General features: G+C 41.6%; 1 protein-coding gene across 3 annotated transcripts in view; it reads left to right on the forward strand.

The window, feature by feature from the left end:
• The window catches only part of ARMH3 (armadillo like helical domain containing 3), a 181,497-nt gene that overhangs the window by 49,702 nt on the left and 106,578 nt on the right, over positions 1–25,217 (forward strand). For all 3 annotated transcript variants that reach the window (XM_028098685.1, XM_028098688.2, XM_088019783.1), the window contains one exon: positions 16,275–16,363. In XM_028098685.1, coding sequence (XP_027954486.1) covers positions 16,275–16,363 — 89 coding nt within the window. The remainder of the gene's footprint in view (positions 1–16,274; positions 16,364–25,217) is intronic.

Consider the following 25,217-nt stretch of genomic DNA (forward strand, 5'->3'; position numbering starts at 1 on the left):
ATTGGAGCAAATAATAGAGAACTTCCCTAATGTGAGGGAGGAAACAGGCATCAAAATCCAGGAGGCACAGAGAACCCCTCTCAAAATCAATAATAATAGGTCAACACCCCGACATCTAATAGTAAAACTTACGAGTCTCAGAGACAAAGAGAAAATCCTGAAAGCAGCTTGGGAGAAGAGATATGTAACCTACAATGGTAGAAATATTAGATTGGCCACAGACCTATCCACAGAGACCTGGCAGGCCAGAAAGGACTGGCAAGATATCTTCAGAGCACTAACCGAGAAAAATATGCAGCCAAGAATACTATATCCAGCTAGGCTGTCATTGAAAATAGAAGGAGAGATAAAAAGCTTCCAGAACAAACAAAAACTAAAGGAATTTGCAAACACGAAACCAGCCCTCCAAGAAATATTGAAAGGGGTCCTCTAAGCAAAGAGAGAGCCTAAAAGCAGCATAGATCAGAAAGGAACACAGACAATATACAGTCACAGTCACCTTACAGGCAATACAATGGCACTAAATTCATACCTTTCAATAGTTACCCTGAATTGTAAGTGGGCTAAATGCCCCAATCAAAAGACACAGGCTACCAGATTGGATTAAAAAACAAGACCCATCCATATGCTGTCTGCAAGAGACTCATTTTAGACCCAAAGACACCCCCACATTGAAAGTGAGGGGGTGGAAAACCATTTACCATGCTAATGGACACCAAAAGAAAGCTGGGGTGGCAATCCTTATATCAGACAAATTAGATTTTAAATCAAAGACTGTAATAAGAGATGAGGAAGGACACTATCCTACTTAAAGGGTCTATCCAACAAGAAGATCTAACAATTGTAAATATCTATGCCCCTAACATGGGAGCAGCCAATTATATAAGGCAATTAATAACAAAAGCGAAGAAACACATTGACAACAATACAATAATAGTGGGGGACTTTAACACCGCCCTGACTGAAATGGACAGATCCTCTAAGCAAAAGATCAACAAGGAAATAAAGACTTTAAATGACACACTGGACCAAATGGACTTCACAGACATATTCAGAACATTCCATCCCAAAGCAACGGAATACACATTCTTCTCTAGTGCCCATGGAACATTCTCCAGAATTGATCACATCCTAGGTCACAAATCAGGTCTCAACCAGTACCAAAAGATTGGGATTATTCCCTGCATATTTTCAGACCACAATGCTTTGAAACTAGAACTCAATCACAAGAGGAAAGTCGGAAAGAACTCAAATACATGGAAGCTAGAGAGCATCCTACTAAGGGGCGCCTGGGTGGCTCAGATGGATAAGCGTCTGCCTTCAGCTCAGGTCATGATCCCAGGGTCCTGGGATCGAGTCCCGCATTGGACTCCCTGCTCAGTGCAGAGCCTGCTTCTCCCTCTCTCTCTGCCATTTCCTCTGCTTGTGCTCTTCTGTCTGTCTCTGTCAAATAAATAAATAAAATCTTTAAAAAAAAAAAAGCATCCTACTAAAGAATGAATGGGTCAACCAGGAAATTAAAGAAGAATTAAAAAAATTCATGGAAACCAATGAAAATGAAAACACAACTGTTCAAAATCTTTGGGATACAGCAAAGGCAGTCCTGAGAGGAAAGTATATAGCAATACAAGCCTTTCTCAAGAAACAAGAAAGGTCTCAAATACACTACCTAACCCTACACCTAAAGGAGCTGGAGAAAGAACAGCAAATAAAGCCTAAACCCAGCAGGAGAAGAGAAATAATAAAGATCAGAGCAGAAATCAATGAACTAGAAACCAAAAGAACAGTAGAACAGATCAACGAAACTAGGAGCTGGTTCTTTGAAAGAATTAACAAGATTGATAAACCCCTGGCCAGACTGATCAAAAAGAAAAGAGAAATGACCCAAATCAACAAAATCACGAATGAAAGAGGAGAGATCACCACCAACACTAAAGAAATACAAACAATTATAAGAACATATTATGAGCAACTCTATGCCAGCAAATTAGATAACCTGGAAGAAATGGGTGCATTCCTAGAGATGTATCAACTACCAAAATTGAACCAGGAAGAAATAGAAAACCTGAACAGACCTATAGCCACTAAGGAAATTGAAGCAGTCATCAAAAATCTCCCAAGAAACAAAAGCCCAGGGCCAGATGGCTTCCCAGGGGAATTCTATCAGACGTTTAAAGAAGAATTAATACCTATTCTCCTGAAACTGTTCCAAAAAATAGAAATGGAAGGAAAACGTCCAAACTCATTTTATGAGGCCACCATTACCTTGATCCCCAAACCAGACAAAGACCCCATCAAAAAGGAGAATTACAGACCAATATCCTTGATGAACATGGATGCAAAAATTCTCACCAAAATACTAGCCAATAGGATCCAACAGTACATTAAAAGGATTATTCACCACGACCAAGTGGGATTTTTCCCTGGGCTGCAAGGATGGTTCAACATCCGCAAATCAATCAGCGTGATACAATACATTAACAAAAGAAAGAGCAAGAATCATATGATCCTCTCAATAGATGCAGAAAAAGCATTTGACAAAGTACAGCATCCTTTCTTGATCAAAACTCTTCAGAGTATAGGGATAGAGGGTACATACCTCAATATCATAAAAGCCATCTATGAAAAACCTACAGCGAATATCATTCTCAATGGGGAAAAGCTGAGAGCTTTTCCCCTAAGGTCAGGAATGCGGCAGGGATGTCCACTCTCACCACTGCTATTCAACATAGTATTAGAAGTCCTAGCCACAGCAATCAGACAACAAAAATAAATCAAAGGCATCCAAATCGGCAAAGAGGAAGTCAAACTCTCACTCTTTGCAGATGGTATGATACTGTATGTGGAAAACCCAAAAGACTCCACCCCAAAACTGCTAGAACTCATACAGGAATTCAGTAAAGTAGCAGGATATAAAATCAATGCACAGAAATCAGTGGCATTCCTATATGCCAACAACAGGACAGAAGAGAGACAAATCAAGGAGTCGATCCCATTTACAATTGCACCCAAAACCATAAGATACCGAGGAATAAATTTAACCAAAGAGGCAAAGGATCTGTACTCAGAAAACTATAAAATACTCATGAAAGAAATTGAAGAAGACACAAAGAAATGGAAAAACGTTCCATGCTCATGGATTGGGAGAACCAACATTGTGAAGATGTCAATGCTACCTAGAGCAGTCTACACATTCAATGCAATCCCCATCAAAATACCATCCACTTTTTTCAAAGAAATGAAACAAATAATCCTAAAATTTGTATGGAACCAGAAGAGACTCCGAATAGCCAGAGGAATATTGAAAAAGAAAAGCAAAGCTGGCGGCATCACAATTCCAGACTTCCAGCTCTGTTACAAAGCTGTCATCATCAAGACAGTATGGTACTGGCACAAAAACAGACACATAGATCAATGGAACAGAATCGAGAGCCCAGAAATGGACCCTCAACTCTATGGTCAACTCATCTTTGACAAAGCAGGAAAGAATGTCCAATGGCAAAAAGACAGTCTCTTCAACAAATGGTGTTGGGAAAATTGGACAGCCAAATGCAGAAGAATGAAACTGGACCATTTCCTTACACCACACACAAAAATAGACTCCAAATGGTTGAAAGACCTAAACGTGAGACAGGAGTCCATCAAAATGCTAAAGGAGAACACAGGCAGCAACCTCTTCGACCTCAGCTGCAGCAACTTCTTCCTAGAAACATCGCTAAAGGCAAGGGAAGCAAGGGCAAAAATGAACTATTGGGATTTCATCAAGATAAAAAGCTTTTGCACAGCAAAAGAAACAGTCCACAAAACCAAAAGACAACCGACAGAATGGGAGAAAATATTTGCAAATGACATATCAGATAAAGGGCTAGTATCCAAAATCTGTAAAGAACTTATGAAACTCAACACCCAAAGAACAAATAATCCAATCAAGAAATGGGCAGAAGACAGGAACAGACATTTTTCCAAAGAAGACATCCAAATGGCCAACAGACACATGAAAAAGTGCTCAACATCGCTCGGCATCAGGGAAATCCAAATCAAAACCTCAGTGAGATACCACCTCACACCAGTCAGAATGGCTAAAATTAACAAGTCAGGAAACGACAGATGTTGGCGGGGATGTGGAGAAAGGGGAACCCTCCTACACTGTTGGTGGGAATGCAAGCTGGTGGAACCCCTCAGGAAAACAGTATGGAGGTTCCTCAAACAGTTGAAAATAGAGCTACCATACGATCCAACAATTGTACTCCTGGGTATTTACCAGAAAGATACAAATGTAGGGATCCGAAGGGGTACGTGCACCCCAATGTTTATAGCAGCAATGTCCACAATAGCCAAACTGTGGAAAGAGCCAAGATGTCCATCAACAGATGAATGGATAAAGAAGATGTGGTATATATACACAGTGGAATATTATGCAGCCATCAAAAGGAATGAGATCTTGCCATTTGCAACAACATGGATGGAACTGGAGGGTGTTATGCTGAGTGAAATAAGTCAATCAGAGAAAGACGTGTATCATATGACCTCACTGATATGAGGAATTCTTAATCTCAGGAAACAAACTGAGGGTTGCTGGAGTGGTGGGGGGTGGGAGGGATGGGGTGGCTGGGTGATAGACATTGGGTAGGGTATGTGCTATGGTGAGCGCTGTGAATTGTGCAAGACTGTTGAATCACAGATCTGTACTTCTAAAACAAATAATGCAAGATATATTAAGAAAAAAGAAAAAGAAGAAGATAGCAGGAGGGGAAGAATGAAGGGGAGTAAGTTAGAGGGGGAGACGAACCATGAGAGACGATGGACTCTGAAAAACAAACAGGGTTCTAGAGGGGAGGTAGGTAGGGGGATGGGTTAGCCTGGTGATGGGTATTAAAGAGCGCACATTCTGCGTGGAGCACTGGGTGTTATGCACAAACAATGAATCATGGAACACTACATCAAAAACTAATGATGTGATATATGGTGATTAACATAACAATAAAAAATAAAAAAAAAAGAGAGCAGTTTGGTGAACAGCAATGTCAGTATGCCTCATTCCAGAGACAGGCCTGGGATCTAGGGAGGTATAAAAGATTTTACTCTAAATAGAGTAGACTTCCAGCTTTTTAGACTGCTTATAGGTCATGTCATATAGTCTTGGTTTCCTAGGTATGAAATAATGATACAAATTTTACTTTTAGTAAGTAAGTAGTTTGCATTTTTCTTTTCTTTCCTTTTTTTTTTTTTTAAAGATTTTATTAGAGAGGGAGAGTAAGCACGAGTGGTGGGGAAGGGCAGAGGGAGAGGGACAAGCAGACTCCCCACTGTGCAGGGAGCCCAATGCACGGCTCGATCCCAGGACCCTGGGATCATGACCTGAGCCGAAGGCAGATGCTTAACCGACTGAGCCACCCAGGTGCCCTGCAGTTTGCATTTTTCTGTTTTCATTTTCTTTTGGTGTTTAGAAGTAAGCCTGATTCTTTATTTTATTTTATTTATTTATTTATTTATTTATTAAAAATTTTATTTATTTATTCATGAGAGACAGAGAGAGAGAGAGAGAGAGAGAGAGGCAGAGGGAAAAGCAGGCTCCCAAGGAGCAGGGAGCCCGATGCGGGACTCGATCCCAGGACCCTGGGATCATGACCTGAGCTGAAGGCAGACGCTTAACCATCTGAGCCACCCAGGCGCCCAAGCCTGATTCTTTATTTTAATTCACACACCATGAAAGCTACTTTTTTTTATAACACTGATTAGATAAGTTTTCAGTTTGTTTTAGGTGTATCTTTGAACCTCAGCACCTTAGGAGTCAGATTTTTTTTACTACAGACTTTATTTGTAGCTTGGTTATCTTAAGTCCTAGTTTTAGGATATGCTATTTACCTGGTAGTATATTATTATAGTCTCAGTTTTCTCATTTTCCAAGTGAGGAAACTCAGACTCTAGAGGTTGAGTGTTTTGCCCAGGGTTATTCTGTTAGTAAGCAGCATTGCCTGGACCTGACTCAGCTTTTCTTACTGTAAACCCTAGGTTGTTGCCATCGCTTTTTCAGTGTATTAGTTATGTATTGCTGTGTACAAATGACCCCAAATTGAGTGGTTTAAAACAGATATTTGTTATCTCACTGTGTCTGTGGTTGAGGAATCCAGAAGCAGTGTAGCTGGGTAGTTTTGGTATAGGGTTTCTACAAAGCTGCAGTCAAAGTGTTAGCTGGGGGGCCCCTGAGGGGCTCAGTTGGTTGAGTGTCCGACTCTTGTTTTCTGCTCCGGTCATGATCTCATGGGTTGTGAGACTGAGCCTTGTGTTGGGCTCTGTGCTTAGTGCGGAGTCTGCTTGGGATTCTTTCCCTCTTCCTCTCCCTCTTCCTTCCCCTCACATGCACACACTCTTTCTCTCTCAAATAAATAAATAAATCTTTAAAAATAAAGTGTTAGCTGTGCCTGTAGGTATCTGAGGCTCTACTGAGGCTGGAGAATTTGCTTCCAAGCTCACTTATGTGGTTGTTGGCAAACCTCAGTTCCTTGCCATGTGGACCTCTTCATAGGGCTGCTCACCACAGCTGGCCTCCTCCAAAGCAAGTAATTCAAGAGAGAAAGAAGAGAGTGAGAGTCCAGGATGGAAGCCATAGTGTCTTTTATAACTTAATCTCAAATGACATGCCATTTCTGTTGGTCGTATAGACCCAACCCTGATACAGTGTTGGTCTCTGATACATTTACATCCTTTCATAAGGATGTAAATGCCAGGAGGTGGGGACCACTGGGGGCCATCTTGCGGGCTGTCTACCACAGTGGCACACCAGACTCAAGTCTCTCTCACCCCAGAGGCTGTACTCTTAACTACTGCTGTGGTAAATGACAAGATTTGCACAGGGTGACTAATGCTGACTGGGGCATCAGAGAAGATAACAGAGAAGGTTGCATTTGACCTGAGTCATGAAGAAACAGTGGGAGTTTTCTGTGTGGAAGAGTGGGAGAGGGGTACACCAAGCAGGGGACCAGCATCTTCAAAGGCTTGGAGGCTTGAAAGTGTGGCAATATTTGGAAAGTAGAAAGTAATTCAGGATGATTAGAGTGTAGGGTGCATGGAGGAAGCATAGGAGAGTAGAAAAACGGCTGCCTGAGATTAAGTGGCTGATGGGGAACAGTGGAAGGTGGGATGACATTGTAAGATTGTGTGTTCAGCACATAGAGTTACAGGTATGTGGCTGTCTACCCAGAACCTCACATCACAGCCAGTGAACCTGGTCTACATAAATATTTTAACTCCCACCTCCCCCCAGCTTCTACCTTTTTGGGTATTGTCTTGCTTTCTCAGTTGCTTGTTCCACCTGCTCCCTAATTAAATGTCCTGAGGTTAGGGAAGATGGAGAAGATAATGAGGCATCAAACTGACAGAGGCTGGGCAGAAGGTCCCACCCTCAGGCTGAATACACTTTGTTCATTACTACCTGTGGGCATATATCCAGATATCCCCACCCCCTCCTCCAACCCTCTTCCTGGTTTTTGGCATTTGGAGCATCAAGTCCTTTTTACGTGAACTTCTCTGCTCCCAGCTGGGCATCAGGCCAGGTTGCTGCTCTCACTTCTCACTATGTACTGCTTTTCAGCAGCATACCGCAGAATGAGAAATTGAAAGCAAAATGAATTTCTACCATTTCAGATAAGTTTATAATCCTCCTGGTGAAATATGAAGAACTAGGGAGTGTGGAAAGACTTAATACTCAAAACCAGAATCTGGGTCAGAAATGAAACAATTTCATATCTGTGTACGAATGCTGTAGGTAAAGTAATGGGGAAAGGTGCTTAGACCAAAGAGAGAGAGAGAAAGAGAGAGAGTGCAAAGAAAAGTCTTGCCTGGAGCAGTAAGAGGTGGGGAAACTTAACCAGTTAATTTCACTCCTCACTGTATTCCTTGATTCTTGCTGCCACCCCCACTGCTGCCACAGGATTAAGGAGTGAGGAGAAATAGTCTCTGAGGAGAGTAAACTTTCCTTTAAGCTACTCTTACTTGGAAAACTTGTACTCTTTCTCAGTAAGAGATTCCCTCTCCTGGGGGTAGGCACTGGAAGAAAGTAGAGACTTTAGTGGACCCTACAAGAAGACTTCAGGTTAAAGTTGAACTGTCTCATGTTGAAACAGGAAACCACTACATGCATAAAAAACACCCCAAAGAAGCAATAAGTTTAGAGTAATTCAGCCAGTCTGTATTGTAAGGTTGTAGCAGTTGTTAAAATTTTCATTCTACTTGGTAAATAGTGTAAGTTATTGAGACCACCAGGCTGGTAATGTCACCTGTTGGGTGGCTGCAGAGATAGGAACAGAGCTTAGGAGCAGTGTCAGGTGAATATCGATGGTCTTTGACCCAGAGGTTGGCAGCAGCAGGGTTGGGAGTGTAGGTAGTGTCTCCCAGCTGCTCCACAGCGGCTCAGTGTTGGGATGGCATTATCAATAGAGCCAGGGTGCAGGCTGTCCTGATCCAGGCCATGTGAGAAGTGATGGTGTGCAGAATGTATTGTGCATGGGTGGTCATGTATGGGCAGCATCCAGCCATCTTTGCTGGCTGCAACAAGGCTGTCAGCACCAGGTACCTAACGACTATCAGTTTAGTAGGGAAGTTGATAGAAGAGTTTGTATATTCCTAAGTTAAATCATGGCTTGAACCAGGGCATTTTTTTTTTTTTTAATTTTATTTATTTGACAGAGGCATAGCGAGAGAGGGAACACAAGCAGGGGGAGTGGGAGAGGGAGAAGCAGGCTTCCCACCGAGCAGGGAGGCCGATGTGGGACTCGATCTCAGGACCCTGGGACCATGACCTGAGCCGAAGGCAGACGCCTAATGACTGAGCCACCCAGGTGCCCCGAACCAGGGCATCTTGTAGCTAGTGACAACTGCATCAAACAGGAGATCACACCACAATATCTAAAAATCAACAATTGATTTGGAAACTATTACGGTGACTTATGCTATAATTTATGTCACTTGGTGAGCAGTTTTGATACAGTTTAGTTTATTAAGAGAGTAAAAGAATTTAAATTTTTGATACATGTATTGACTTATGTATTAATTTATATTTCTGTATGGTTTGTAAAATATTTTTGATACCACTCTGGAGGATACTGAAGTCTTTTAAGAGAGATGTTATAGGGGCGCCTGGCTGGCTCAGTTGGTAGATCTGAGTTGTGAGTTCAAGTCCTACATTGGGTGTGGAGCCTACTTAAATAGAAAAAAAAGAGAGATCTGTTATGCAGTCCTTTTATAATTCTGATCTGAAAGCCTCCTACAAGACCACTTAGAGCTACAAGGAGTGGGAAGAAGAGAGAGATATCTGAATAATGGGACAAGTAGAATAGGCTGGTAAGGTGGCAGTGCAAGCCCATTACTGGGAATATTTTGAAAACTTCTAGGACTTTAATTTACAAATTTAGTTCATTGCATTTGGGTCATTATGTTATTAGGCATTTTAATTCTTTTTTTTTTTTTTAAAGATTTTATTATTTATTTGACAGAGAGAGAACACAGCAGGGGGAGCTGCAGGCAGAGGGAGAGGGAGAAGCAGGCTCCCTGCTGAGTGGGGAGCCTGACATGGGGCTCGATCCCAGGACCTTGGGATCATGACCTGATCCGAAGGCAGATGTTTAACCAACTGAGCCACCCAGGTGCCCCAGCACTTTAATTCTTCTAGCTAGTGTCTTTGGCTCTCATTCCACAGAAGGAGGATTGTAGTGTTTGTTTTGTTTTGGTTTGGTTTCTTTGCCTTTCTCTTTTCCTCTCTGCTAGGAAGCCTAAGAAGAAATTAGCTACCTCCACTTTCACTTGATTCCTGAGCTGTCAGATTGATTCTCTACAGGTTGCTACCTACTATGGTGTCTGCTGAAGTTAGTAGGATCTTAGGTTACTCTTTGTCTCAGAATAAAACCATAGAACCTAGAGTCTCAATCCCAGCTCCAGAAGTATTCTTTACTTGAAGCTGCCATTTAGCTGAACTGCATTTGGGGCAAGTGGGTGGAGAGGAGCCACTTTGTGCTCTGCCCTTTTGCCTTACTTACTTTGTCTCCTGTTTTTTAGGCCTCATTCTTTCATGTCAAAACAGTTTCAAGAGGAAAAGCCTCTTTCATTTGCCTGAAACTAGCAGATTATCTGGGTCTACTTTCTAGGAACTTGACAACTTAGTTCTAATAAAATGTAAGTGCTAGATGTTTATTTAACTTAATTTTTTTGGAGACATTTTTAAAGTTTTTTATTATTTACGCAATCTCCATACACAGCGTGGGGCTTGAACTCACAACCCCAGATCAAGAATTGCACGGTCTTCCAACTGAGCCAGCAAGGCACCTCAAGTGTTAGATGTTTAGTTGGTAAACAGTCAGTATTTGTTGAATGAATGAATGAAAATATAGGTCTGACAGTTTCTTCTGAATCTTTTGGTTTGGGTGATGAGCCTGGATTTTCAGAGGGGTAGAGTCTAAGTCTTGGGCCTCTGTTTCTACTTCCCCACTCCCAGGCTACTTTCTGTCTCTATATATTTGTCTATTCTGGACATTTTATATAAATGAGATCATATTCTATGTGACCTTTTGTGACATAATGTTTTCAGGTTTCATCTGTGTTGTGGCATGTATTAGTACTTCACTCCTTTCTATGGCTGATGACTATACCATTGTGTGGATGTGTGATGTCATTTTATTTATCCATTTATCATTGATAGACGTTTGGGTGGTTTATACCTTTGGCTATTAGGACTAATGCTGCTATCAACATTCATGTACAAGTTTTTGTATGGATATATGTTTTTTGTGTGTATATACCTAGTGGTGGAATTGGGGGGGGTCATGTGGTAACTTTACGTCTAACATTTTGAGGAACTGCTAAACTGCTTTCCGAAGTGGTTGTACCATTTTACATTTCCACCAGCAATGTATACGGATCCAGTTTTTCTACATCCTCATCACAGCCAAGGATTTTATTTCTACTTGGACTTTCCCCCCACTTTGGCAAAAGTAGAAGAGGCATTAACTTGATTTAAGAAATGATGTTGTAAAACTTTGAGTACTTAGATTCTTGCAGATTAACATCCAAGTTCTCTCCATATTATTCTCTCATGATCTGCCCATTGTGTTTCTGGACTCCCTTTGCCAAGGATTTATAAACAGTATTACATTGGGATGAGCAGTTTAATGGGTTTTGATAAATGTATACATCCTTGTAACAACTATCCCAGTCGAGGTATAAAACATTTCTATAAAAAGGTTCCTCTGTGCCCCTTTTAGAGGATGGTAAAAAAAATTTTTTTAAAGATTTATTTCAGGGCGCCTGGGTGGCTCAGTCGTTAAGCGTCTGCCTTCGGCTCAGGTCATGATCCCAGGGTCCTGGGATCAAGCCCTGCATCAGGCTCCCTGCTCGGCGGGAAGCCTCCTTCTCCCTCTCCCGGTCTCCCTGCTTGTGTTCTCTCTTTCGCTGTGTCTCTCTCTGTCAAATAAATAAATAAAATCTTAAAAAAAAAAAAAAAGACTTATTTCAGGGAGAGAGAGAGAGTGCATGCACAAGTGGGAGGGGCAGGGAAAGGGAGGGAGAATCTCAAGCAGACTCTGTGCTGAGTGCCAGGCCTGACACAGGGCTCAATCTCATGACCCCAAGAACATGACCCAAGCTGAAACCAAGAGTCAGACGTTTAACTGACTGTGCCACCCAGGTGCCCTGAGGATTTTAAAATTTTTTAAAAATGAATTTGTTTTGGGATGCCTGGGTGGCTCAGTTGGTTAGGCATCTGCCTTCGGCTCAGGTCATGATCCCAGAGTCCTGGGATCAAGTTCCGCATCGGGCTCCTTGCTCTGCTGGAAGCCTGCTTCTCCTTCTCCCTCTGTCTGCCACCCGCCCCCGCTTGTGCTCTCTCTCTCTGACAAATAAATAAATAAAAATCTTTTAAAAAAATAAAAATGAATTTGTTTTAAATGGTGAATTTCTTAGCTATAAAAATAGAGTTGTAGAAAATTTGGAGAAAACATTAAAAGAGAAAGAATAGAATTCATCTATAATTGTACCATCCAAATTAACATCAAAATTAAATCTTTTTTTAATACTTGAATATGGTTGTGACCATTATCATACATTTATTTTTTATTTTATTTTATTTTTTTTAAAGATTTTATATATTCATGAGAGACAGAGGGAGAGAGAGAGAGAGAGAGAGAAGCAGAGGGAGAAGCAGTCTCCCAAGGAGCAGGGAGCCCAATGCGGGACTTGATCCCAGAACCCTGGGATCATGACCTGAGCCGAAGGCAGACGCTTAACCATCTGAGCCACCCAGGCGCCCCCATTATCATACATTTAAACGTATCTAATTTTGCATGCTGTTTTTTCACTTTCCATTGTAACATAAATACCTTCTTGTGTTGTGAAAAATTCTTCATGGTATACTTTTTAAGAGCTTCATGGGGCCCTGCCTGGGTGGCTCATTTGGCCAAGCGTCCAACATTTGGTTTTGGCTCAGGTCATGATTTCAGGGTCCTGTTGGGCTCCCTGCTCAGCAGGGAGTCTGCTTCCCTTTCTCTTCTTCTGCCCGCCCCCGCTTGTGCACTCCCTGCCTCCCTCTCTCTAAAATAAATAAATAAGCCTTAAAAAAAAAAGAGAGCTTTATGGGGTTTCATTATATATCTATGTTTTAGTCTGCTTGAGCTGCGATAACAAAAAAACCACAGATTGGGTGGCTTAACAGTGGAAGTTTATTTTCTCATAGTTCTGGAGGCTGGAAGTCCAAAATCAAGGTGCCAGCACCTTTAGTTTCCCCAGAGGCCTCTCTCCATGGTTTACAGATGGCCACCTTCTCGCAGTATCCTCACAGGGCCTTTTCTCTCTGTGTAGGAGCAAGCATCCTTGGTGTCTCTTCCTTTCTTATGAGGAAGCCAGTCCTATCAGATTAGGGCTCTACCCTTTTGACCTCATTTAACTTTAATGACTTTTTTTTTCTTTTTTATTTAATCTCTACACCCTGTGTGAGACTTGAACTCATGACCCCAAGATCAAGAGTTGCACACTCCTCTGACTGAGTCAGCCAGGCACCCCTTTAATGACTTTCTTAAAGGCCTTATATCTAAATACAGTCACACTAGTTAGGGTTAGGGTTTCAACATATGAATTTTGAAGGAACATAATTTAGTACATAACATACAGTAGTCTCCCCTCATCCGTCATTTCATTTTCCGTGGTTTGGAAGCAGATGATCCTCCTTCTGCATACCATGGGTCAGTAGTAGCCTAACGCTAGGTCACAATGCCTACATCATTCAGCTCACTTCATCTCACCACATAGACATTTTATCATCTCACATGATCATAAGAAGGCTAAGTACAATATAATAAGATACTTTTAGAGAGATAGAAACCACATTCACATAACTTTTATTGCAGTATATTGTTATAATTGCTCAATTGTATTATTAGTTATTGTTAATCTCTTACTGTGTCTAATTTATAAATTAAACTTTATCATAGGTATGTATGTATAGGAGAAAAACAGAACATAGAGGGTTTGGTACTGTTGACAGTTTTAGGTGTCTACTGGGTGTATTGGAATGTATCTCCCACAGATAAGGGAGAACTGCTGTATGTGTAATGATTTACTTGCTATTCTCTCAGCATTGGATGTTATTTCCATAGTTGTTTCCCATTTTATTATTTATTTATTTATTTATTTAATTAATTTATTTTTTTAAAGATTTTATTTATTTTACAGAGACAGCGAGAGAGGGAACACAAGCAGGGGGAGAGGGAGAAGCAGGCTTCCCGTGGAGCAGGGAGCCCGATGTGGGGCTCGATCCTAGGATGCTGGGATCATGACCTGAGCCGAAGGCAGACGCTTAACGACTGAGCCACCCAGGCACCCCTATTTTTAAAATAGATTTTATTTATTTATTTGACAGAGAGAGACACAGCGAGAGAGGGAATACAAGCAGGGGGAGTGGGAGAGGGAGAAGCGGCTTCCCGGTCAGTAGGGAGCCGATGCGGGACTTGATCCCAGGACCCTGGGTTCATGACCTGAGCCGAAGGCAGACGCTTAATGACTGAGCCACGCAGGCACCCCTCCAGTTTTCTTTTATTACAAATAAGATTATGGTGAACATCTTTTTGTTTAAAGCATTTTAGTTTTTGCATTCTGGGTAAAGCTGAATTCTCTGGAGTGGTATTTGTGGGTCAAAGCGTATAAACGTTATTAAGGCTATTGATAGAGATTGCCAAATTGCCTCCTAAAAGGGCTGTGTACCAGTAATACTTTCCTTGATAAAGGTGTAAGTGGCTATTTTGCTGTACCTTTGTCAACATTAAAATCTATATTAATTTGATACATAAAAACAATATTGTTTTAATATGCCTATTTAAAGTGAAGTTGAACATTGTAGAAAAGTGTTAACTTTCCATATTTTCCCCCTTTGGGGGGCTGGGGGATTTGTTGACTATTTCCTTTGCTCATCTTTCTTATTAGGGATGTTAATTTTTTTTTAAAGATTTTATTTATTTATTTGACAGAGACAGTGAGAGCAGAACACAAGCAGGGAGAGTGGGAGAGGGAGAAGCAGGCTTCCTGCTGAACAGAGAGCCCGATGCGGGGCTCGATCCCAGGACCCTGGGATCATGACCTGAGCCGAAGGCAGACACTTAATGACTGAGTCAGGCACCTCGGGATGCTATTTTTTCTTATCAATTTGTATAAATATATACATTAAGCATAGTAATGGTTTTATGTCTTTTGCTACAAATGTAATTTTCCATATGATTTGGCTTTAATGTAATCATTTTTTTAAAAATCACAAAATACTCATTTTTAGGAAATAAATTTCATCTGTATTCTACTTTGTACTATCCTCCATGGCTTTTTATGCTTTCAAAACCCTCTCCCAATCAGAGATGAAAAAATATTTTTTCTTAGGTTTATAATGTTTATTTTTTATTTATTTTTTTAAAGATTTTATTTATTTGAGAGAGAGAGCATGAGAGAGAGAGAGAGCATGAGAGGGAAGAGGGTCAGAGGGAGAAGCAGACTCCCTGCTGAGCAGGGAGCCCGATGTGGGACTCGATCCTTCGGGACCTGAGCCAAAGGCAGTCGCTTAACCAACTGAGCCACCCAGGTGCCCAGGTTTATAATGTTTAAAGTCTTTCATCTCAACCTATTAACTGCTTATTTAGAAATAGTCTCCCAAACATATTTGTTATTGTGATGTGAGTAATGTTGAATATTCCAGTGATCTAGAATTGTACCACCCAGTAGAAGTTTTTGTGATGATAGGAAAGTTCTATATGTTGTACTGTCCTATTATGGTAGCCACTAACCACATGTGGTAGTTGAGCATTTGATATGTGGCTAGTGCAACTGAAGAGTGAATTTTTAATTTAACTTATTTTTTTAAAGATTTTATTTTTTTGAGAGAGAGAGAGAGTGTGAGAGAGAGCACGCACACAGGCCAGGGGGAGGAGTAGAGGGAGAAGCAGACTCCCCACCGAGCAGGGAGCCCCATGTGGGACTTGATCCCAGGACCCTGGGATCATGACCTGAGCCGAAGGCAGATGCTTAACCAACTGAGCCACTCAGGTGCCCCAACTTTTAATGTAAATAAAATTTAAGTTAATTATGAATTAAACCAAAATTTACTTTAAAAATTAATTTAAATCAAAAACAAATTTAAATAGATCTGAAGAGGGGCACCTAGGGGCACCTAGGTCCTAATCTTGATTTTGGCTCAGGTCATGATCTCAGGGTTTTGAGATCGAGCCCTGCGTAGTATTTCTCACTCAGTGCAGCGTGTACTTGTCCCTTTCCCTCTGCTCCTCCCCCGCCCTCCCTCCAACTCTCTCTCAAATAAAATCTTTAAAAAAAAAAAGATCTGAAGACTTAAGGTCTTTAATTTTGTATTTTGATATCCTATGTTTGCCACATTGAATGGAGTAGTCTAATTCTGGTCCACTGATGTATGCTTTCCTCTGAGGAAAGATACTCAAGGGAATAGTATCTGTAATACCTAATCAACTGCTGACCTGTATGCGATTATAGCCCTGTTTTCCTAGTGATAAAGGGAATTAGCACAAGCATTCTGTGTGTGTGTGTGTGTGTGTGTGTGTGTGTGTGTGTGTGTGGAGGGGCAATTTATGCACCAGAAAGTTGAAGTTTCTTTCTTTTACATGTGTACAAATTCATCTCCAGCATCTTTAGTGGCCTTAGCAAAGCTGCCTTGCTAAAGAAAAGGGTATCCGTGGTGAGTTGCGTCATACTTTTAGGCTTACCTCTGTTTTTCTCTGTTACAGACGCTGCATTCAGGTAGTACATAAACTACTTTGCTACCAGAAGAAGTGTAGAGTACGCTTGCATTACACGTGGCGGGAACTCTGGTCAGGTAAGTTTCTCTTTTGAATTCATCTTCTTTTCCTAGATCTTTTATGAGCCCCTAGGCCTAGGCACAGATGAATTTTTTTTTAAAGTTTTTAGTGTGTTTAGGATGCTTCTGTTTTCATTTACACTTTTTGTCATTTCAGCCTTATTCTTATTCAGACGTAGGCATGGCATACATCTATTCCATACTTCCTCTCAAATTTCTTCTCCCTGTATGTTTTTGTCAGATGGTAGAAAACAATTGAATATATCTTGAGCTCGAATGATTCTTGCTTTGAATAAGAGTGAGGTAGGAGGAATCAGTACAAACTTGGATTCTCCCTCAGTTCCATGTGGTAGCAGCATATGGACTATAGGGAGGCTTCTGTGTGTTTCCTCAAGATGAGTAATCTCTGGAGGAATGTCATAGGGAGAGGGGGTGGGGAGGGGGTGGAGAGATGGGGGGGAATCCTGTTCTTTGTGTTACATCTGGCATTATTGCTGTTTACAGACAGTGTCGCTTGTACCACTCCCCCTGTGCCAGAGACAAAACCAGCAAATTACAGTGTTTACTTTTGTGCTTGTATCCATTCGGTAACCCAGTAAAGTCACAGCTACCCCTGCAGGCGGGAAGTGGCTCTTCTTTAAGGGTACAATTAATGCTGGCTTGCCACCCCTTTCTTTTGTGTAACTAAATTGGAGGTTTCAGGAAGGCCAGGAGACATGCTCCCTGAGGCATTTGCTTGCTGATAGGTCCTGTGGCTTTGGTGACCTGATGGTACAATAAAGTCTTCTTCAGATGATTACAGTGATGAATGGTTGCCCCACCCGTGGAAGAGCTTCTGTGTATTCTCAGCACAGGGGGGTGTGTTAGTGTCAGAGGCTTCATAGGAAACAGGCCACTAACCCCACCCCCTTCCATGGAATTCATTTCACTTGTTGTGACACATGGTTTACTCCCAACCCAATTTGGCTTTCTAAATTTAGTCCTCTATAATGGGAAGTAGAGATCTTTAATTAATGGATTAGCAGGTTCTTTGCAGTTACTGCCTATGATGGTGAAGGGTGAAACAGAATAACACTAAGTGGCAATAGTGGCGCTTTGGTATTTTAGGAGAAGAGTGTGATTGTGTGAGAGTTTGAGATTGAGGGGATGTCAGAATAGCTAAAGAGATCAGAAGAGATTGAAATGACTAAAGTTAGTAGAATTTCCTAAGTAGGAAGAGTTCTTATTAATATACAGGACTATTGTGGTTGTCTATGAATAGTTATATGATTGTTAGGTTCTAAAAATTTAGGATTAAAGAGAAAACACAAAAATGATACAAATCTGTGGATGGGGGCGCCTGGGTGGCTCAGTTTTTAAGCGTCTGCTCTCAGCTCAGGTCATGATCTGGGATCGAGCCCCGCATCGGGCTCCCTCCTCCGCAGGAAGCCTGCATCTCCCTCTCCCACTCCCCCTGCTTGTGTTCCCCCCCTTCACTGTGTCAAATGTGTCACTCTGTCAAATAAATAAATAAAATCTTAAAAAGAAACAAACAAATCTGTGGATGTTTGTTAATAGTTGTAGGACTTGATACCAAGTACAAATGGTTTATGTCTATAACCGGGATGAAGTTACCCATTGTAGTCCTAACGAGTTGGCGGTCATAGTTGTTTCTGCCTGCTTTTGATTCTCTTCTGGTTTGATTTTTTCTTGTATTCTCTTTTCTTTCCTTTCCATCCTAGCCATTCTGTCTCTGGTCCCTGGGCTCTGTCTGGCTTTCTCCCATCCTCGTCAGCGGTGGTCCTCTTCCTCGTTCTGTTGCGTTGCCTTTTACCATTTACCCTGGTCTGTCTCCCCGGGGCCCAGGGCTTTCCCTTCCTCTCCTTCCTCCACTTTGAGCCTGTCCTTTGTGCTGCTGTTGTCATATATCCTACTGGTACGTATGTTAAAACCCCAAAATACATGGCCATCATTTTTGTTTAAAGAGTCAGTTATCTTTTAAAGAGGTCAAAAATGTCTTCTGTATTTATTTTTTCTTGATCTTAGCACTTCCCCATTCTGGCTAGGAAATTGTGAGGCAGGAGACCATTTTTATCCTGTGTTGGTCAGTTGACTTTATGTCTTTTAGTACTTTCTGTCATGTGCAGCTCTGTTTGTAATTATGTGCTATTTCATGACTGATTGACTGGCATCCTAAGCCTTGATGGGTAGAGAGGAGATGTATATGAGAATTCTTAGTGATGCTGGGATGACTTCTTGTTCCTGGGGCATAGGCATTTGTACTAGAGTTCCCTGCCAAGTGAGGTTAGGTCCTTTTCCTATATAGACTGGGTCAGCCTCCTGGAACCCTGGTTCCCTGTATTCATACACAGTGAGATGCCGAGCAGCAGGTGTTAAGGAAAGTTGCTAAATACTATACTACATCTGATGCATCAGAGCCCATAATAACGTATAATATTGCAATCAGTGAATATAAATGTGGTTATGGTGGATCCACCCACTCCTTGGCTGGCAGTATCCCTCATATGTTGGTATGCCCATGTTTTTACTCTTTCTTTGCCTTCTAGACTTAAGGATTTGCTGGAGGTGTATGAACCTCACCATGGTAAATATGCTTATGTGTATAGATGCCCATACTATGCTGAGAACTTTAATTGAATTTTATTTATAAATAAAACTGGTAAGGCATGTGTTGTTAGATTGGACACACAGAAGCCGTTGGGTGTCTAAGGAAGCAGTTGGCTAGGACCCATATGCCTTTTGTTGTTTGGAATGTGGGCGTATAGTATCACTGCACTTCGAATGGTGATTTTTATTCTTGTGCTGTTTGACTGCAGTCCCTCTTTGTTACTGGGGAGGTAACCAGAGGTCCCCCTACGAATTCCCGTATGGAAATCCCAGGCGTGGTCTTGGGGACGAGGGTGAGGCAGCTGTATTAGTTGGGGGTTTAATCCTGCCTGCTCTGTTGCTTTTACAGATACAAGCCCTGACCTTCTCCTTGCTGCCGTTGTTTGTTTATATGATGCCTGTCACCATAGTATCTGAGTATTTGGGGAAATATATATAGGCTAACTTCAACTAAAATAGGGAAAGGAAGAAGGCCTGACTCTCTCATTGCCCTCTTTTTAGCAATTACTGTTTTTCACCAAGTTATGGAAAATTTAAAAGCTCTTCTCTGACCTCTAGGCTACCCGGATCTCCTATTTTGGATAAAAGATTAGGTCTTAAAACTATCCTCTATAGAGATAGAAGACTGGGTTTTAGGATAAGATCCTAGGAAATAGGTCTTTACCTTTGAGAATATAATGGAAGATAAGATCTTTGTGTTCAGAAAAACGTCCATTTGCATATACATATTTTGCATATAATTTCAGAGAGTTCATGGACCCTCTGAAGCCATCCGTGATCCTATGTTAAGAATCCCTGTCTTGGGGCGCCTTGGTGGCTCAGTCGTTGAGCGTCTGCCTTTGGCACAGGTCATGATCCCAGGGTCCTGGGATCAGCCGGCATTGTGCTCCCTGCTCAGCAGGAAGCCTGCTTCTCTCTCTCCCACTCCCCCTGCTTGTTTTCCCTCTCTCGCTGTCAAATAAATAAATAAAATAAAATCTTAAAAAAAAAAAAAAAGAATCCCTGTCTTAATTTTAGGTTCCATGGCCTCTCAATTATTTCTGTTTTCACAGAACGTCTTACTATCTGTGTTAATATTTTTTATTTATTTACTGATCATACTGTCTTCCTCCTGGGAATTTTAGCTTCACAGTCTCCTCTCTGAACTTCTTTGGGATAAGGAGCACATTGGTCACTTTTATTTCCTGTGTCTTCCTATGGCACTTTGGGTTTCTATTTTAGCACATTGCACTGTTTTGCTATGTGTGCATATGTCTGCATAATGATTTATTTAAATATCTTTCTTTCCTCTTAAAAAAGTTTTTGTAGGGCAAGGCCTTTGTTTTTATCATTGCTCTATCTTCAGCACACTACTTAGCTTATAACAGGGGTTTGGAAAACATTTGAATGAATAAATGGATAGCTGGACATGTAGAATTTCTATCATTGATGAATCAACATTCTCTTAAAGCAGCACAGTGCTGTGTTTGGGCCTCAAAACAGTAACAATGATAACAACAACAACAATAATGATAGAACCCAGGAGGATGTTTGTGATGTTTCTGTTGAGCTGACTTTATCACCTTTTTATTTGAAATTTTTTTTTTAAGATTTTATTTATTTATTTGAGAGATCATGATCCCAGCCGAAGGCAGATGCTTAACTGGCTGAGCCCCCCAGGCGCCCCTATTTGAACTATTGATGTGAAAGGGAGTGGCAGGTGATTTCTCTTCCCTTTGTCTGTTTCGTCCTTACCTACAGATACATGGATTGCTTTTAACTAAGTAAAAATGGAAACTTTGATGGTTTCCAAGCCATTAACCAAAGAATGAGCAGAATGTTTAGAGAGAAGCTTGTAGTTGTTAGAGAGGAAAAGACCTGAACAGAGCTTCATGGAGTCAGCTTATTTTACTTCCACTGCAGGCAGAAGGGGCACTGGAAAGCAGCCTGCATTTAAATAGTGTAGCTTTCCACAGTCTGAAAACATGGGTCGATTTAAAGGCAGATTTATACTGACATTTTATATTCGACATTTATCTATGGATCAACGTCCTTCTTACCTTTTCACTTTGCCACATCCCTGGGTGATAAGTCATTATTTTTATCACCATTTGTTGGGGAAGGGAGTGGAGGTATAGGAGGGTAAGTGCCTTGCTAAGGATCATGGAACCAGATACTAAACAGAGTCATGATTAGAACTTAGAGTTCCTGACTCCTATGCTCAGACGCAGATCACTAGGCAACATTTGCCTCCCTGCAGGAAGAAAGACTCCCAAAGCCCCCAAAACAATCTGTTCAGCTTCACTGTGCTAAATAGCATCCAAAGCATTCACAGCTTTGTGAAAAAGAAATCGTACAAGGCCTGACCTTTTAGATACCTACTGGGAAAAATGGAAAAATCCAGAGAGTGTCACAGCTTTGTGGATCCAGCTGGCTTTCTCATCACTAGCAGAAGAAGCCTGTGACTTCATGGTTAGGTATACCTTGAGACTGGGAGTTGAGAGGCTTTCATTGGAAGCTTGTTATATTGTAGTGTTGTCAGACAGGACTGAAAATTTTCAAGGGAAAGACTGACCTGAACCATAGATTGACCTGTGTGTTCTTTTTTTTTTTTTAAGATTTTATTTATTTATTTGACAGAGAAAGACACAGTGAGAGAGGGAACACAAGCAGGGGGAGTGGGAGAGGGAGAAGCAGGCTTCCCGCGGAGCAGGGAGCCTGATGTGGGGCTGGAGCCCGATGTGGGGCTCGATCCCAGGACTCTGGGATCATGACCTGAGCTGAAGGCAGACGCTTAACGACTGAGCCCCCCAGACGCCCCTGACCTGTGTGTTCTTGTGTAAGTATAGCTTTGACAGCTTGGCGGTCAAGCTGTCCTGATTTAGGGAAACTATTCTTTGAACTTTTAATTGTCAGCTTTTTTTGTTGTTTAGTTTCATTTTTAAACTTTCAATTTTGATATAATTATAGACTCACAGGAAGTTGCAAAAATAGTATAGCAAGTTCTCGCACCCTTCACCCAGCTTCCTCCAGTGGTGACATCTTATATAACTCTACAATGCTGCTTCTTTTAGTTTTGAAGAAGGTAGAGGGAGGAGGGAAGGACACAACAGTAAACAGCTAGGGTAGATAGGGAGAGGAATTTCGGCAGCTGCTGTTGCTATTTTGTTTTTAAAATTGCTTTTTAAATTGTTCTTCCTCTTTCCCCCAAATTTTCTCTGATGTAGGGGAATATGTTACAAGATGTATTCTAGGCTTGATGTGCCTAATTAAGACTGCTCTAGCTTCCATGTGCAAAAAGATGGAGGCTTCTTTCTTCTGTGGATAATCAGTTTCTCTCAGAATGTTTTAATACAGGGTCATTAGAAGGCATTTTTCTGTTTCCATAATTTTGTTATGAAAGATTCTGTACAGCAGTGTAGAAAGCCCTAGGACTGAAAAAGAATGCCAGAAGACTCTTTTTTCCTCCAAATCACCACATTTGGCTAAGTCTAAAATTTATACTATTTTGACTCTTTCTTTCATCCCCTCAGAAACTTGGCAGAAGCAAAAGATAAGAATTTCTAACAGGTTTAGCCTGTTAGAGGGAGAAAAAGATTCCCACCAAAAAGCCCCTGAAAAGAGTGAGAAATCTCTGTTCTTTTCTCTGCACATGAAGTCACTTCCTATCCGGAGAAATGTCAACTCTCATAGGCCCATTAGCATCTTGTCAACTAACAGAGACAGAGGAAGGAGTAGCTGTGCTTTTGTTGTTCCGCCTGTACTAGTTCTAAAGGAACATATTTAGTTTCATGAGGTGTCATTGTTCCCTGGATCTCCAGTGAGCAGGACAGGTTTATTAATTGTTTTTCTCACATTTTGGCAGGAAGTAAAGTTCTTGATTCTATATCACATGCCTCCACTGAAACGTGGTCTCACTGACTATTAGATTTCTTAAAGGGTGACAGTTTTGGTTCTCTCTCACCTGGGCAGTGTTGGAAAAAATAAGTAGGTGGTATAGGACCCTAGAAGGCACTGACTTCTGAGCATGGCTAGAGGCAGCTGCACAGGAATAAGGTGTATGGGATCCTGCATTTCCCAGAGTCTGAGTTCCATATGGGAACTTTCACATAAGGCCTCATTTTCATGATAAAGAAGAGGGTGGGTGGTAACTGTGAGAATTGCAGTGTCCCCAAGTAAACAGAGAATTGGAGATAGTTGAGAACCTTATTTTCCCTTTTAAGCAGTATATCAACAGCAAGGAAAATGTAACACAGAACCTAACTTCCATTTCAAGAAAGAGTTTGTTCTTTTTTCCAATTCATCTAGAGGGTTGTGGAGCCTTTAGGCAATGCAGCCTGTTGATGTACTGATTTTTTTTTTTTTTTGTGGTAAAATACACATAATATTTACCATCTTAACTGTTTTTAAGAGTATAGTTCACTGGTATTAAATATTTATCACATTGTGTGCAGCCATCACCACCATCTCTCCCCATAACTCTCTTCATCTTGTAAAGCAAAAACTCTTCACCTACTAAACAAGAACTCCCCATTCCTCCCTTTGCCAGCCTCTGGCAAGCCATGTTCCACTTTCTGTCTTTATGATTTTGACACTAAACACCCCAAATGAGTGAAATTATATAGTATTTGTCTTTTTACGACTGGCTTATTTCACTTAATGTTCTCAGGTTCAAAAAATCAGATTCTCTCTTCCTCAGAGTTTGCTTTTTTTGGGGGGGGGTTAATATTTTTGTTTTATTGTTTTTTTGATTGTTGTAGGCTGTCTCTGCCCATGTTCAGCCTGAGTGTAAACTTAGTGTCTTCTTTGCTCTCTTCTGAACCTTTTCTTGGGCATGTGCAATCACTTTCTAATTTTCCCTGTATATGCAATTGATTTTTGTTTTTTTTTTTTTAAGGAGCCGCAACATGGGGCTTGAACTCATGACCCTGAGATCAAGACCTGAGCTGAGATCAATTAGATACTTAAGGTAGGGGTGCCTGGGTGGCTCAGTCGTTAAGCGTCTGCCTTCGGCTCAGGTCATGATCCCAGGGTCCTGGGATCGAGCCCCGCATCAGGCTCCCTGCTCCTTGGGAAGCCTGCTTCTCCCTCTCCCGCTCCCCCTGCTTGTGTTCCCTCTCTCGCTGTGTCTCTCTCTCTGTCAAATAAATAAATAAAATCTTAAAAAAAAAAGAGTTAGATACTTAACTGACTGAGCCACCCAGGTGCCCCTATGCAATTGTTTTTGAATGTTCTAGTCTTAAATGTCTGCCTCCCAAAGGGAAAAAGACAAAAAAATAAAGGTGGAGAAAAGAGGGCCCTTTATTTTTTAAAGATTTTATTGATTTTTTTGAGAGAGAGCATGAGCACAAGAGGGGGGAGAGAGAAGCAGACTCCCCACTGAGCAGGGAGCCTGCTGTGGGGCTTGATCCTGAGACCCTGAGATCATGACCTGAGCTGAAGGTTTAACCAGCTGAGCCACCCGGGTGCTCCATACCTGACCCTTTAAATCTCATGGATATAACTTACTTGGATGGGGATGGGTTTGCCTCAGTGAGAGGAGGTGCAGCAACAATGGTAGCTTGCTTCTTTGCATCTCTATCTTCTTTGTATCTGTCTTCTTTGCATCTATGATAGGAATCAGCTATCCAAGCACAGTCCCCCAGTATTTGGGGGACAGGCTCCTTTTTGCCCACCTTACCTCCTACAAGCTGTGTGCATGCTGCTTGCCTCCTGGCTGAGGGGGTTGGGGGGGGATGCATAGCTGCTACTGTGCTAAGAGCTGAAATTGACTGAAATTAACCAAAATTTACCATCCAAGTCTTCCCCTGGAAGTTGAAAACCTTTATCAGACTTCACAGTTCCAAAATAGTTAACATCAGACAGATTCTGTCACTCCAATATGATTGTCTAGGTAGGGAGAAAGATACCTGGTGCTTTCTACTCTGCTGTCTTCCCAGAATCCTCCCATCAGATGTACTAACTTTTGTGTGGTATTGACCTGGAGAGGCTCATAGCACACAACCAAAGCCATTTCATTTTCTTGTTTGATTCCTTGGCCTCTTCAAGTCAGGTGCTTGTGTTTGCAGCCAGACAGATGCCTATGTTCTGAGAAGCTACCTATGTGCTTTAAAATTATTTTACTGGGGGGCGCCTAGGTGGCTCAGTCGGTTAAGCGACTGCCTTTGGCTCAGGTCATGATCCTGGAGTCCCGGGATCGAGTCCCGCATCGGGCTCCCTGCTCAGCGGGGAGCCTGCTTCTCCCTCTGACCATCCCCCCTCTCATGTGCTCTCTCTCTCTCTCTCT

The sequence above is a fragment of the Eumetopias jubatus genome, unplaced genomic scaffold, assembly GCF_037043125.1.
Source record: "Eumetopias jubatus isolate StellerSeaLion01/CBP00866 unplaced genomic scaffold, mEumJub1_p1.0 scaffold_17, whole genome shotgun sequence".
In the NCBI taxonomy this organism is placed as follows: domain Eukaryota; kingdom Metazoa; phylum Chordata; class Mammalia; order Carnivora; family Otariidae; genus Eumetopias; species Eumetopias jubatus.